The sequence below is a fragment of the Podarcis gaigeae genome (assembly GCF_964106915.1).
Source record: "Podarcis gaigeae genome assembly, chromosome: 14".
Lineage (NCBI taxonomy): Eukaryota > Metazoa > Chordata > Lepidosauria > Squamata > Lacertidae > Podarcis > Podarcis gaigeae.
The window spans coordinates 7,707,209-7,721,428 of NC_139690.1; the positions used below are offsets into that span (position 1 = coordinate 7,707,209).

A 14,220-nucleotide genomic window follows, 5' to 3' on the forward strand; every position below is an offset into this window, starting at 1 on the left:
TTAACCTCAGTCACCTTAGCGGGATGTGAGGAGATTCAGAAACAGCAAAGCATCTCCTTTGCTCCTCTGAGTATTTATCCCATCTCTTTGATTTCAATAGAGTGAGATAATTGTGATTAGCACGTACCATTGTGCGTGCGTGAGCCCCCCCCCCCCTCTAAAGGCTGCTGCTGTTCCAACCAACCACACCAGATCAGAGTTCATCTTCAGCACAGCCTCCCTGCCAGGAGCAATCTCTGATCAATGCAGACCTCTTTTATAATCACGGCCGGTTCCCTGGGCTCTTTCCCCTTTCTTTCGCCTTCATTTAGAACTGTGACCTTCATTGTTAATTAAATGGCAGTTTTCTCAAGCCAGTGATTGAATTACCTCCTAACACCTGCCTAGAGAGCACAGCTGCTGATCAGAATAAACGATGGGCCCTGCGTTATTTTTACAACAAGTGATTTGATCCCTGAGATTCTGATCCAATCAAAGAGAGGATAAATTAGCCGGTGATTGGATTAAGGAGAAAAACACTGTCTTGTGAGGGGTGGGGGCCTGCTCTGTGGGGCTACCCTTTTCTATACGGCTGTGAGCAGCTCCTGAGATTGCTTTTCTAGTTTGTTTTTAAGGAAAGAAAATGGTATTTTCATAAGGCACTGTCTCTGAGAGATTGCTTTATTGCTTGAGGTGTGGAACCTCAGTCCCTGGGGGCCAAATGCAGTTCTTCGGGTCTCTCTGACTGGTCCTCAGGACCAAAACCCTCTTTAAAACTTACTGCCAACTGAAATCTTTTCATCCAACCTATCTCATTGGGGCAGCTGTGAGGATAAAATGGAGATGACAGAGAGCAGCAAATTTCAACTAGTCACCCTGTTCATGCAAAGTTTATCTGCTTGCCTCGTGCAAATGAACTCCCCTTCCCTCTCCTTCCTCCATGTGCCCCCCATCTTGTCTGGGTTTTCTTGCAACCCCGCCCCCCTCTGAGCAGGGGCACAGGGCAAGGAAAAGGAGGGAAAGTTCTGTTGAGCAAGCAGAATTCCTTGTAGGAAGGGGATAACTTGTTAGGGAATCACTCTGCAAAGAAACAAGTAAACGTTTCTAGAAGGTTCCAGAGGAAAGGAACAACATGCAGAACTGTAAAGGTGTGAAAATCCCAATGGAAATAGTTTTTTTCAAAAACGAAGGGGATAGTTCAGAGCCTGTGAATCCAGAATCATATCATTCTGTTATTGGACGTTTATTGTATATTTCACAATGGAGCAGATCAGATTTGTTATTCTGTTGGAATTCTGAGTAGACTTGTAAGTAATCCTACTGAACATACATGGAAAGGACTAAAATGCATTTTTCGTTTACAAAATACACTTGACTATTGTTTAAAATTATCATCTTCAGGATCAGAAGATCATTCATTGATAGTGGTTGGGCAAATCTACCAGACAGAAAATCAGTGTCTGGGATGGTGCTTCAGTTTAGTAATTCTTTGGTGGGATGGAAGTCCAGGAAACAAGGGATTGTAGCCACTTCCTCCACGGAAGCTGAATACAGTGCTCTATCAGACTTATGTAATGAATTGAAGTACTATGTACAGATTCTCAATGACTTAGGTGTAAAACGTAATTATCCAGTACAAGTATGGGAGGATAATCAGGCAGTCATTGCAATGGTGGAGTTTGAACTGTTTAAAGGTAGAACAAAACATGTAGAGATTAAATATCAAAACGTAAAAGAAATTGTGAAGCAAAATCCGAAAAAGCTACAATATTGTGAAAGCAGGCAAAATGTGGCAGATGTATTTACAAAATTGCTTACGTTTGAAAGACATGCACAACTAGTTGAGAAGTTGGGAAATGTGTTGCATGGTGTGTGAATACTTTGTATATGTTCATAATAATGTTTTGTTTCTGTGAGACTGAGAGGGGGTGTAAGGGAATCGTTCTGCAAAGAAACAAAAGTTTCTAGAAGGTTCCAGAGCTTTTCCTTTAAATTTGGGAGTGGCACTCTGATCTTAATTAGTGTCAGCTGCAAGTGCTAATAAAAAGACCACTCCCGCTTCGTGTTTGCAGACACCTGATAGGAAATGTATGTCAGAAGAGTGTTGCCTATGAAGTCTGTTGGAGGACAGTTGCTGTGGTTTACAATGTGCTGGAGATAAGACTTTTGTTTGATAGTATACTGTTTGTGTTAACAGTCGTAAGATTTCCTTTGCAACCTTAATGCATGTAACCAGTCTGGGAATAAAATATTTTGACCGAGATTTCACAGTTTGGTGGGTCATCTTTTAAAAAACTTCGTCATTGTTCCGTGTGAGAGAGAAAGAAGATAAACTCTGCTAAAACAGTTTAAAAGAGGTCCAGTATCTGCACAGCAAAGGTGTGTGGACGGTAACCTCTAATATAACTTTGTTCAGTACAACCCATGTGTCATGAGCTCCTTGGAATAAAAACACAATAATAAATGGGTAATAGATGTATTTTTTATGCTCTGCAGAGGTGGGTGAGCTGAGATGATGAGTTAAAGGGGAGTGGGAAGGAATTCCAGCTGCTTAATTGCGTGTTATGCTGTGATTGAAAACACAGGAACAGGGCCAATGACAAAGGCTTCTGGTTCCTTGAGAGCAGCCTGGGAAAGAGCCTAGCACTGCTTATCTGTCAATTTCAATATAGCTTCCAAGCGGTTAGCTGGCCACCTCTGTTTTTCTTCTCTATCTGCAGGGCGTACAAAACCTCCCCACCATAAGTCAAATTGTGGTGCATCTAGCTTAGTACTGCAGACTCCAGCCTTCCCTCTCCAGACATTTTGGACGACAGTCATCACCATCCGTCACCATTAGTTCTGCTGGCTGGGGCTGATGGGAGCTGAAATTCAAAACATCTGGAAGGCACAAGGTTGGAGAAGGCTGGTCTACTTCGGGGTCCTCGCTCCAGGGTCTTAGGCTGGTGGGGCAGTGCCCCAATTCCCCCAAATGAGCCAGACTCCACTGCCATGTGAATATTCCCTGCTTCCTGATGGACCTTTTAGGCAGTGTCCTCCTCTTTGGTATTGTGGAATTGACAGGGTCGCCAAGTGCCAACCTCTACAACCAAACGGTGCAGAGCAGTTAAGGATCGCTGTGCTTGCTCTCTCCCACTTTGCTAGTTCCTTCGTCTACCATCCTCCTCTTGCAGCTGTGCTCATGAGGATGCTTTAGCTTTCGTCCCACAGCAGGCAGGAAGGGAAGGGCTGCTGAAGTTGAAGGGCAGGGTGTACAATGGCTAGATCCAGATAGCCACAGTGAGACTATCTGGGTTGATATCTGCTGGTCCCAATGCAGGAGACCCTATGGCCTTCCAGATGTTGCTGGATTCCAGCACCCATCAGCCTCAGCCAGCAGTGCCAATGCTCAGGAAAGATAGGAGCTGCAGTCATTCTGGGCACATCAGGTGATGTTCAGCCTATGTCACTTTTGCATGTGTTCATTCATGGAGCCATCCCATTTTTGCATTAATCTGTAACACCCCCCCCCCCCCAGTATCTGCATGGAAATGAAGATTTAAGTAAATCTTGCATGTGCATTTCAATGTATTTTTCTCATAAAATATATATTTCCTCTCAAAATTTCTGAACTATCTATCTATCATCTATATCTATCTATCTATCTATCTATCTATCTATCTATCTATCTATCTATCTATCTATCTATCTATCATCTATCTATCTATCTATCTATCATCTATCATCTATCTATCTATCTATCTATCTATCTATCTATCTATCTATCTATCTAATCATCTATCTATCTATCCATCTATCATCTGTCAAACTGCATCAAGGAAGCATAAAAGCCTGCAAGTAACTAAGTTCCACTCTACAAATTAATCCAGGATATTTGGGTCTGGTCATTTTGTATCAAAATACACAAAGTTAAATGCCTCAAATATTTCTAATATGTTCTCTCGATGACTGTGCACAAACCACAAAACATTTAAAGAACTGAAGTTCACCTCTCGGAGAGCTCAAATCCCAAGCATCCTTAACAAACGACAGTTCCCAGGTATCTCTTTTTTTGAGGAACCATGTGGTTTAAATATATGGTGTATCCTCAGCAATGCCCTTGGATTCCCTGCCACTATCTCAGATGCTTTATGGTGAAGAGAAACTTCAGCAAACTTCTTCCCACGCAAGACACCACAGGAATAGAAGTTTAAGAACAAGGGCAAAGGTGTGGATGTCTTCTACATAGACCTCTGGCTGAGCACAGGGGATGTTACCAAAAAAGGAGCAATGCAGCAGCGAGCAGCTGGCTGGAAAGCCAAACAGGATGTTTATGACTGTTACCATGAGAACAAGGGGGCAGTCCATTCACTGTACTGAGCACCGGATGTTAGCTCAGAGTGTGTCATATGACCTGTACTGGAAGTACATGGGTGGAGTATATTCTCTCTGCTGTTGAGTGCAGACATGTTTCTCTGTACTGCTGTAATGGGGATAGCAGGGAAGAGGGGGAAAGGAATGGTGTGTTCTTCTTACATCTGAGAAGGATCGCCGATAAGAGATCTCGCCTGTTTTCTTGCCGGGAGTCGCAGCGGGGAGGTCAACAAGGAAATAAGCCGGTGCCTAGCAAAGTGGCACATTCCTAAACACCTAAACCAATCCCCCATCATAGAATTGTAGAGTTGGAAGGGACCCTGTGGATCATCTAGTCCAGCCCCCTGCAATGCAGGAATATGCAGCTGTCCCATGAGGGGATCGAACCTGCAACCCTGGCATTATCATGACCACTCTCTAACCCACTAATTTGGCCATTTGGCCAGCACTTACCGGCATGGTCTGACTGCCGTGGAGACTACTGATAGCGGCTTGCGCCTCTGCATGACTCCCGTATTTGACAAAGGCACATCCTAAGAGGAAAGAAAGGATCAATGGTCAGCTCAGAGGCAGATCCAAAAAAACAAAACTAAACCCAGAGTGGATCTCCATATTGGCAAAGCCAGTCAAGGTGGGGAAATGCAAGCGGTAGCCTGAAGTCTGGCTGATCTAGGATTCTTTCTCCCCGCTGTAAGGCAATGCATGCCCTTTATTGCAGGGTCAGGTCACATTTTGCTTTTGGTAACGTGGGTTGAATGGCATCCCATGTTACACTAGCAAAAGACAAGCATAGCGCTGTCACTTGAGAATGGTGTGCACCTGCCTATGTGGCCAGATTTGCCCATAATAAATAGGGAGAGAAGCTGCTTCTTCCTCTGTGTGGTTCAGGGTTGCAAAAGGTTACGTTTCAAATCATTAAATTTTGGGCCGATGCTTCTCCCCACCCACCCGATAGAAGGACTCAGTGTGACTATCAGCAATTAAAATGTACAAAAGTTTAAAACAAGAGGCAATTCAACAGCAGTATCCATAATAAATGAAAACCAATTCAAAGTGGGCATTCACAACAGACAACACAGAACATGTGTTTTGTTTTTGCAGCTCTGTTAGGTGCCTATTTGCTCAGAAATAAAGTTCACTACGCCTGGTGGGGCTTAGTCCAGGTAAATGTGCATAGGACTGCAACCTTTAAATTAGTGGGTTTTCATAATAATAATAATAATAATAATAATAATAATAATAATAATTTCAGACCCACCCTTCACTGTAGGTCCCACAAAATGAAAATGCAATGTTAAAAACGGTTTAAACACCTGACAATAGATGTCAAAACCAGGGTAAAGGACTGCAATACCTCAAGGACTGCCTCTCTCCATAAGAACCTGCCCAGATCCTGTGATCATCCTCTGAGGCCCTTCTTCATGTGCTTCCTCCACGTGAGGTCCAGAGGCTACCAACACGAAAATTGGCCTTTTCTGCATTGGCTCCCCATTTGTGGAATGTTTTTCCCTGGAAGGTTCACCTGGTGCCTTCATTATAGGTTTTTAGGCAGCAGGCAAAAACATTCCTCTTCAACCAGGCCTTTGACTGATTAATATTCCACAGTCTTTTAAATGTGCCTATGGGAAGGAGGGGTATTGTTTTGCTGTTTAGTTTTAATTATTTACTTGTTTTATCCTGCATCTTATTCTGTGAACCACCCTGAGATCTTAAGATGAAGGAAGGTATAATAATAATAATAATAATAATAATAATAATAATAATAATAATACTGTAGGTGCTCAGAAGGATTGGAGCATATTACTAGCAAGTATCAGGCAATGGGAAAGTAGCAGCTAGACTGGTGACTGGGGGCGGCCGCTGAGACCACATAACACTGGTCTTGAAAGACCTACATTGGCTCCCAGTATGTTTCCGAGCACAATCCAAATTGTTGGTGTTGACCTTTAAAGCCCTAAACAGTCTTGGCCCAGTATACCTGAAGGAGCATCTCCACCCTCATCGTTCTGCCCGGACACTGAGGTCCAGCGCCGAGGGCCTTCTGGCGGTTCCCTAATTGCGAGAAGCCAAGTTATAGGGAACCAGGCAGAGGGCCTTCTTGGTAGTGGCGCCCGCCCTGTGGAACGTCCTCCCATCAGATGTCAAAGAGAAAAACAGCTACCTGACATTTAGAAGACATCTGAAGGCAACCCTGTTCAGGGAAGTTTTTAATGTGTGACATTTTTATGTATTTTTAATCTTTGTTGGAAGCCGCCCAGAGTGGCTGGGGAAACTCAGCCAGATCGGTGGGGTACAAATAAATTATTATTATTATTATTATTATTATTATTATTATTATTATTATTACATAGGGAATATGTGCTGAAGCAAAAGGCAAGTCCAGACCCAGATTGGAACAGGTAGATCCCAGTGTTCGGACCCACTATTTTTGGCCACCCCTCTATATTATTATTTATATCCTGGCTTCTCCTGTGCAAAATAATAGCTGGCAGAGATATGCTTGCGTGGCAGACATTGCAGGGAGGGTCTTGATCTCAGCCCTGAATAACTTCCCCCATTCCCTTTTACAAGGTTGTACCTCATACTGGTCCATTTAGCATAGTTTTGTCTGCACTGACTGGCAGACGTTCTACAGGATTTCAGACTCCACCTGCAGATCCCAGCAGGGATTGAACCTGGAAACATTTGCCTGCAGAGCTCAGATGCTCTACTATTGAGCTACGGCCCTTCCCCATAGTAGGAGAAAGCGAGCTGTGCCACCCCTTTCCAGTGTTGCCGATGCCATTCTCCGCCGCTTCTTGTTCCTCACCTTTACTGGCTCCATCGGGGCCTCTGAGGATGGTGCATTCTTCGATCTGGCCAAAGGGCTCAAAGAGTCGCCGGACGTCATCCTCACTCTGCTGCTTCCCCAGCATGCCCACAAAAAGCTTCCTGTCTTCTAAAAACAAACCACTCCTCATTAGCAAGAGCCACGCAAAGCCACACACAATTAGTAGGGCAGGATGGGAGCACAGGTAGGGGATTATTGACTTGGCGGCTGGTCCAGGCCAGGACTTTGGACGACAAATATGAACCCTTGCAGGGGCTTGCCGGACAGGCGAATGGCCTTTGTGTCTGGGCTGCTGTTCTGAATCATACTTACTTGCATTGAACTCAACGGGATGTATTTCTGAGTACATCAGGACATAAGAACAACCCTGACCCACCAAGCCTAGCAACCTGTTCTCAGCCTGCAAGCACTGTGAATTTGTCACGAGTCCCAAAGAGGTGTCATGGGGGTGGGTGTCTGTCACAAAGAAGGGATGGGAGGGACCATGGGGTGGGACCCAGCAGGATGGGAGAAGCATTGGTGGGACCTAAGAAGTGTCAGAGAGCCAGTGTGGTGTAGTGGTTAAGAGTGGTAGACTTGTAATCTGGTGAACTGGGTTCGCGTCTCTGCTCCTCCACGTGCAGCTGCTGGGTGACCTTGGGCTAGTCACACTTCTCTGAAGTCTCTCTGCCTCACTCACCTCACAGAGTGTTTGTTGTGGGGGAGGAAGGGAAAGGAGAATGTTAGCCGCTTTGAGACTCCTTCGGGTAGTGATAGAGTGGGATATCAAATCCAAACTACTCTTCTTCTTCTTCTTCTTCTGTCAAGAGTCTAGGGCTGGGTGGCGGGCCTGGCCTGGAGGATAGTGAGCTGGATCCTAAGGAGGGACCAAGTGGGGTGTTCTAATCCAGCATCACGAGACACCCCAGCCCATTCTCCCCTGTTGAGCAGCCACTTTTGGTGTCTTCTGCTATCAGTGATGCTCTTCCTTTGAAGAAGGAGGCTGCTGAGCATGTCAGCTGAAACTTGGTCTCCAAGGACACAGAGATGCCAATGTTGGTGCAAAAAGACCTTGTAGGCTCAACTCACCAAGAGGAATGCCTGTTTGCTTGCCCAGTTTGGGGACTCGGACCATTTGCCACACTAAGTGCCTGCCCCATCCTTTAAAAAGAAGGCACAGGGGGTGTCTTGTTGGGTCAGCATCTTAGCTCATGCTTAGCCATGTGCCTTTCACCCTTGCCTTCCCTATGTACTGCGCTGATCTTCACCATCAAGATTTTGGTAGAAACAGAAACCCAAGTTTGAGTCATTCATGCAGCAGGGGGGTCAGGACAGTATCACGTTTACAATTTCCTTGCAATTTCATAGCTGATTTCTTACATGCCATGTTTATGTCAGTGTTCAAGATGATGCTCTGTTTTGTTGCTAATACAGTCATACCTCGGGTTGAATGTGCTTTGGGTTGAGCGCATTCGAGTTGTGCTCCGCAGCAACCCAGAAGTAACGGAGTGCGTTACTTCCGGGTTTCGCTGCTTGCGCATGCGCAGATGCTCAAAATGATGTTGTGCGCATGCGCAGAAGCAACGAAAAGCGACACGCGCATGCACAGACGTTCTGTTGCTAGTTACATTTGCTTCTAGATACGAATGGGGCTCCGGAACGGATCCCGTTCGTATCTAGAGGTACCATTGTAGTGCTTTATAGAATGTGGGCCTTCTCTGGTATTTCCATAGTTGCTGTCTACTGAAGATGTTTTAACATTTTGTCATTGGCTTAGATGTTCTGTTTAAATACAAGGGGTATATAAATTGTCAAGCAACTAGGAGAAATCCAGTGGGTGCAGTGTCTGCCATCACTGTGTCTGCATGCTACGGACTCCTCGATTCATGGACTTGGGGGAGGCCAAAGGTACAGAATCCCCTATAGACAACTGTCCAGCCTCTGCTTGAAGTCCTCCAACGAGAGAGAGCACAGCATCCTTTTAAGTAACTGGTCACCTTTACCATCACCTAACAGCCAACCAAAATCTGCCCTCCTACAACTTTAGGTCATTAGATCAAGTTCCACCCTCCGCAAGCAGCAGAGAACAAATTTTTGCCCTCATTCACTCAGTGGTGATTGGCCCACTAGCGTAAATGAGGCAGTGCCCCACTACACCTCAGAGGGAATGTTTTTAACTGCATTATTATTATTATCATTACTATTATTATTATCATTAGGGCTTTTTTGTGACAGTACTCACTTGTACAGAGTACTATCATCTATGTTTTTGCTGCCCATGGCTGCCATTTTGTGCGGGCACCCACAGCACTTTTATCAATATAGGAGCACTGGCACCTCATCATTAAAACAAAAAAGAGCTGCTATTATTATTATTATTATTATTATTATTATTATTATTATTATAAAGGACCCCAGTTAAATCCAGTCAAAGGCAACTATGGGGTTGCAGTGCTCATCTCGCTTTCAGGCCAAGGGAGCTGGTGTTTGTCCGCAGACAGCTTTCCGGGTCATGTGGCCAGCAGGACTAAACCGCTTCTGGCACAATGGAACACCGTGACAGAAACCAGAGCACACGGAAACACTGTTTACCTTCCTGCCACAGTGGTACCTATTTATTTACTTGCACTGGCATGCTTTCAAACTCCTAGGTTGGCAGAAGCTGGGACAGAGCAACGGGAACTCACCCTGTTGCGGGGATTCAAACCGCTGACCTTCTGATCGACAAGCCCAAGTGGCACTGTGGTCTAAACAATAAGGTAAAGGTCTGTGGACAAACGCCAGCTCCCTTGGCCTGAAAGCGAGATGAGTGCCACAACCCCATGGTTGCCTTTGACTGGACTTATATGTCCAGGAGTCCTTTACCTTTACCTTTACCTATTGTTGTTGTTGTTACACTTCCTTACCTACACCTCACCATACAGTCCCAGAGTGGATTATAACAATTTAAAAAAACAATTAAAAAAAACAAAAACAGTTTAAAACAAAGGACAAGGCGGTGATCACTGGGGTCCTGCACTATTTCGTTTCCTAAGTTTGCAGGAGAGAAAGAGGGAGAGGTCCAAGAGGAACATGTGGAGAAAGATGGAGCGGATGGTGGGGGTGGAGGTTGACAAGAAGGAATGGGGAATAAAGGGGTACTTGGAATGAGAAAGACAGAGATGGAGGCAACAAGGCTCTGAGAGAAAGAGTCGGTTAAGTAAAGTAGCAAGCTGTTTCATGGTTATGATTGACTATCCAAATAACCCTCCGCTGCCAGCCCTGCCCAAGGGACATAAATAACTTAAACATCATTGGAGTGATGGTAAATAATGAGTGTTTCGCGATTATTGCCGGCATCTGTCTTCCACTGCGCTGGGCTCTAATGGCGTCTGACAACGGGAATAAGGTGGCCTGTCGGAGTGCGCGGGCCGGGAAATAAATAAATAACAGCAGGGCACAGCGGACGCTTTGTCAGGCACTAGGAAAATTAGTTAAGAGACCAGGGCTCATACATTGTCTAGTTAAACATAAACCATCTCTATTAAAAACAACAACACCTGTCCCTGTATAGCGTTGTAGTCTTTGGCTTAGCTTAAATTTCCTTGACACTTCTCTCCACACCACAAGTGCCTCTTCAGAGAGGATTCGAATTTCTGCCTCACTTACAGCCTAAGCTGGAGTCCTGCTCCGAGCCAAATACTTGCTGCTCTGCTGGCCAAAAAGGGAATGATAATGTGAAATTTGAGGAAGCGGGGGACTTTAAGGATATTGCCCAACACTTCATAGATAAAAATAGGGACCCTCTGGTACGGATGGGGGCGGGGGGTCAATTCACATCTAAAAGGGAACCTCTTGGGAAGACTTTTGATAAGAAATTAGAGAATGAAAATGTAAGGTGTGTATACTAAGTTTATGAAAATTGATAAATAAAATAAATAAATAAATAAATAAATAAATAAATAAAAGGGAACCTATCAAACCTGCATTTTCTGAAACAATATGCAAACTGAGCCATCTTTTAAAATTTGTTAAGTTAAATTATCTAATTTAACTTAACAAATCTAATAAAAACTGAGAAAGATGGAAAGAATTTGCTGAAACAAATAATTAAACTAGAATACAAAATGGGAGGTGTGAGGAGGTCGATGAAACAAGTAAATGAAAGACAAAGAGATGGAATATTGGATGTGTGTTTTTATTTTTTATTGTTATTGATGTATCTTTCTTTCTACTTTTTTTAACCTATTTTTTATATATTGCAATGCATATGTTGTTAATTAATTTTTTATGTTTTTTTAAATCTTTTTTTCCTCCTCATTTTTGTAATCTCTAAACTCTTAATAAATACATTTTTAAAAAATAATAAAATTTGCACTTCTCTAAATTTTGCAGTTCTCCAGCCAAGTAGCATGTACAAAAATTGATGATGATGATGATTTATTAAAATTTGTATACCGCCCTAAACCTGCAGGTCTCAGGGTGGTTACAACATACAAAAATGCATATACTGGGGTAGAGTGTTCATTAAAATGCACATGTCAGTGAAAATAACATGCAAAAATCCATTATATATGGGGAAATCGCAAAGAAAAAAGTGCATACTGTATTGGGGAAAATTGCATAGAAAAATGTGTAAGGAACAGTTTGCAATGAAATGATGCTGAATTTACATGAGGGACAGAACTATCCAAACTGTACGGAAATTTATTCATGTATGTGACTACAGTGGCAAGAATGATACTTGCCCAAAAAGGGAAAGAAGAAGCAGTCCCAGCAAAAGAAGAATGGATACAAAAACGTATGGAATATGCAGAAATGCCGAAACTTACCTGAAAAATAAGAAATCAAGATAACAAACCTTTTATAAAAGAATGGAAATGGTTTATTGAATATTTACAAATAAACTGTAAACAGATAAGAACATTGGCAGGATTGTTGTAATAACCTGCAGTTTTATAAGAGTATATATTTAAAGTAGATGAATGAATGAGCAAATTAAATTGGATATGCAGAAAATATTTAAAAATAAATTTAAGGAACTGCAGAAAGAGGGGGGGAAGAAGTCAAGTTTTGAAATGTTGAAATGATTGTAAGATTATTGAAATGCATAAAATTGAAATTATTATTATTATTATTATTATTATTATTATTATTATTAAAGATAATAATAATAAAGCAATGATTAACTGGGTACCTACAATGCTGTACATAAAAAGAGAGCTTAAGGAACCGCAGAAAGAGGGGGAAGGAAGTCAAATTTTGAAACGCTAACATGATTGTAAAATTATTGAAATGTATGAAATTGAAAATCAGTAATAATAATTAAGAATTTTCATGAGGTGCTAAATCAAAAATCTGCAAAGAAATGTGGAAATGTGAAGACTAGAAAAATGAGAAACTGAAACTGACAGATCCTCAAGGCTGGTATCCGCTCCTGGCATCTTGGGGCAGCTGTCAGGGTTCAAATGCCCCACCAGGGTGCACAGCTAATGCTTATGTTGGAATCCTCTTTATTATTATTTTCTGACCCAGCACTCCCGGTGGCAGCTGACTGAAGCCACCCCGTTAATTTCCCACAATGCTCTTGATGCAGCATCACCCTGGAGCATTGTGGGAAATCACGGCTGCCCTGTGTTGCTCACAGCCATGCCATTACTGCAGGGCAAACCCACCTGAGCCCACTGCCAAAGGACGTTTTGCCCCTTGCCCCCTCAGACCTCGATCCAGTTCTGTCTATACTCATTCTTCCAAGCCCTGCCGAAGGCTGTATTCCTTCTTATCCCTTTTGTCTGCATTCATTCCAGTTCTGCTTCATTTCAAAAAGCCAAAGAGGGGCTTGCTCTTTTTCACAAGGCCGGCCACAAACCAATGCAACTGTGCCAGCCGAATTGGGGAACTATTTATTCAAAGCGGCCTCCTGCACTTTGAATGATTTCATTCCCAGGAGAGTTAGAGGCATATTTTGGTATATTTCATCTGATTCCCTGGGAAAACAGTGCAGGGCCAAAGGGGTAGAGCACTGCTGAGCTGGGCTTTGAATCTAAGGTTTCTTGCATCTAAATCCTACAGTCCATTCCAGTGGGCTTGTGGTGAGGAGATTTCACCCCTCCCATATCCAAGAATCTCCTGATGAGTCTGCTGGTTCTCCAGAGAGAAAGAGGCGTGTTCTGCTCTCTACTTATTCTACTCCAGCACCAAGTCAGTCAGTCAGTCAGTGTGTTGGAGAGAAGGAGACTGAGTGTTAAGAGATCGTGTGTATAGATAAGGTTGCTGCTAAGAGCAGGTTTAGCATTCATTTATACTTAGACCTCATTAAGCTCTATATATAGTTGTATAATAGCTGTAGATAGTTACAGATAGGTAGCCGTGTTGGTTTGCCATAGTCAAAACAAAATAAAAAAATTCCTTCCAGTAGCACCTTAAAGACCAACTAAGTTAGTTCTTGGTATGAGCTTTCGTGTGCATGCACACTTCTTCAGATACACTTCTTCAGATACACTTCTTCAGCTGTAGATAGAATAAAGAAGATATTCTACAGAGCTGCTCTCCGAGTCGTTTATATACTCTGCTGTGTGACGACTGTCAACTTGTGGAAGTGAATCCGGTGCTCACAACTCTAAGCTGTGAGTCCACAGCACTTTGACCTGTTCCTGTGCAGAAGGTGGTCTCTGGAAGTGCTACCCAGCCCGCCTAGCCCAGTCGGGGCCGAAGTGTGTGAGTCCAGTTAGTGGCACCGGCTCAAGGGCGATGCTGACATGTGGGACTTGGGTGGAAAGGGCTGACCATTCTATCACAGCACGTTTTACCTATCAAACCTCTTTGCCACTGACCTCTTAAAAGGCAGAGGAGCCCCCAGATAGCCAGAAACTGTGCTCTTGGGCACGTGCCCCTGGGCAACGAGAGTGCCATCCTCTTGCAATGGGATTTCTCTTCCTCCACAGAGCCCGGCTGAGGCAGCTTGCTTGTTCTTGCCTGTCTATTGATTTTTAATCCCTCACCAATTACATTCTGTAAGTGGGTAATTTATTTCCCAGTTCCCTTTGGGACGCACGGAGCTTTTGCTGGCACCAGCTGAGTCGTGTTTAATAACTACATCT

At 43.5% G+C, this 14,220-nt stretch overlaps 1 protein-coding gene across 11 annotated transcripts in view; it reads right to left on the reverse strand.

Moving 5' to 3' along the window:
• Positions 1 to 14,220, reverse strand: part of CELF6 (CUGBP Elav-like family member 6) — a 173,329-nt gene that overhangs the window by 27,114 nt on the left and 131,995 nt on the right. For 8 of the 11 annotated variants that reach the window (XR_014557933.1, XM_083712739.1, XM_083712740.1 and 5 more), the window contains 2 exons: positions 7,142 to 7,270; positions 4,786 to 4,865 (listed from right to left, as the gene is read on the reverse strand). Coding sequence is in view for 10 of the 11 variants with exons in the window: in XM_083712739.1 (XP_083568865.1) it covers positions 4,786 to 4,865; positions 7,142 to 7,270 (209 nt within the window). In the remaining variant the exon portion in view is untranslated. The remainder of the gene's footprint in view (positions 1 to 4,785; positions 4,866 to 7,141; positions 7,271 to 14,220) is intronic. The other 3 variants (XM_083712737.1, XM_083712736.1, XM_083712742.1) reach the window with 1 other exon arrangement.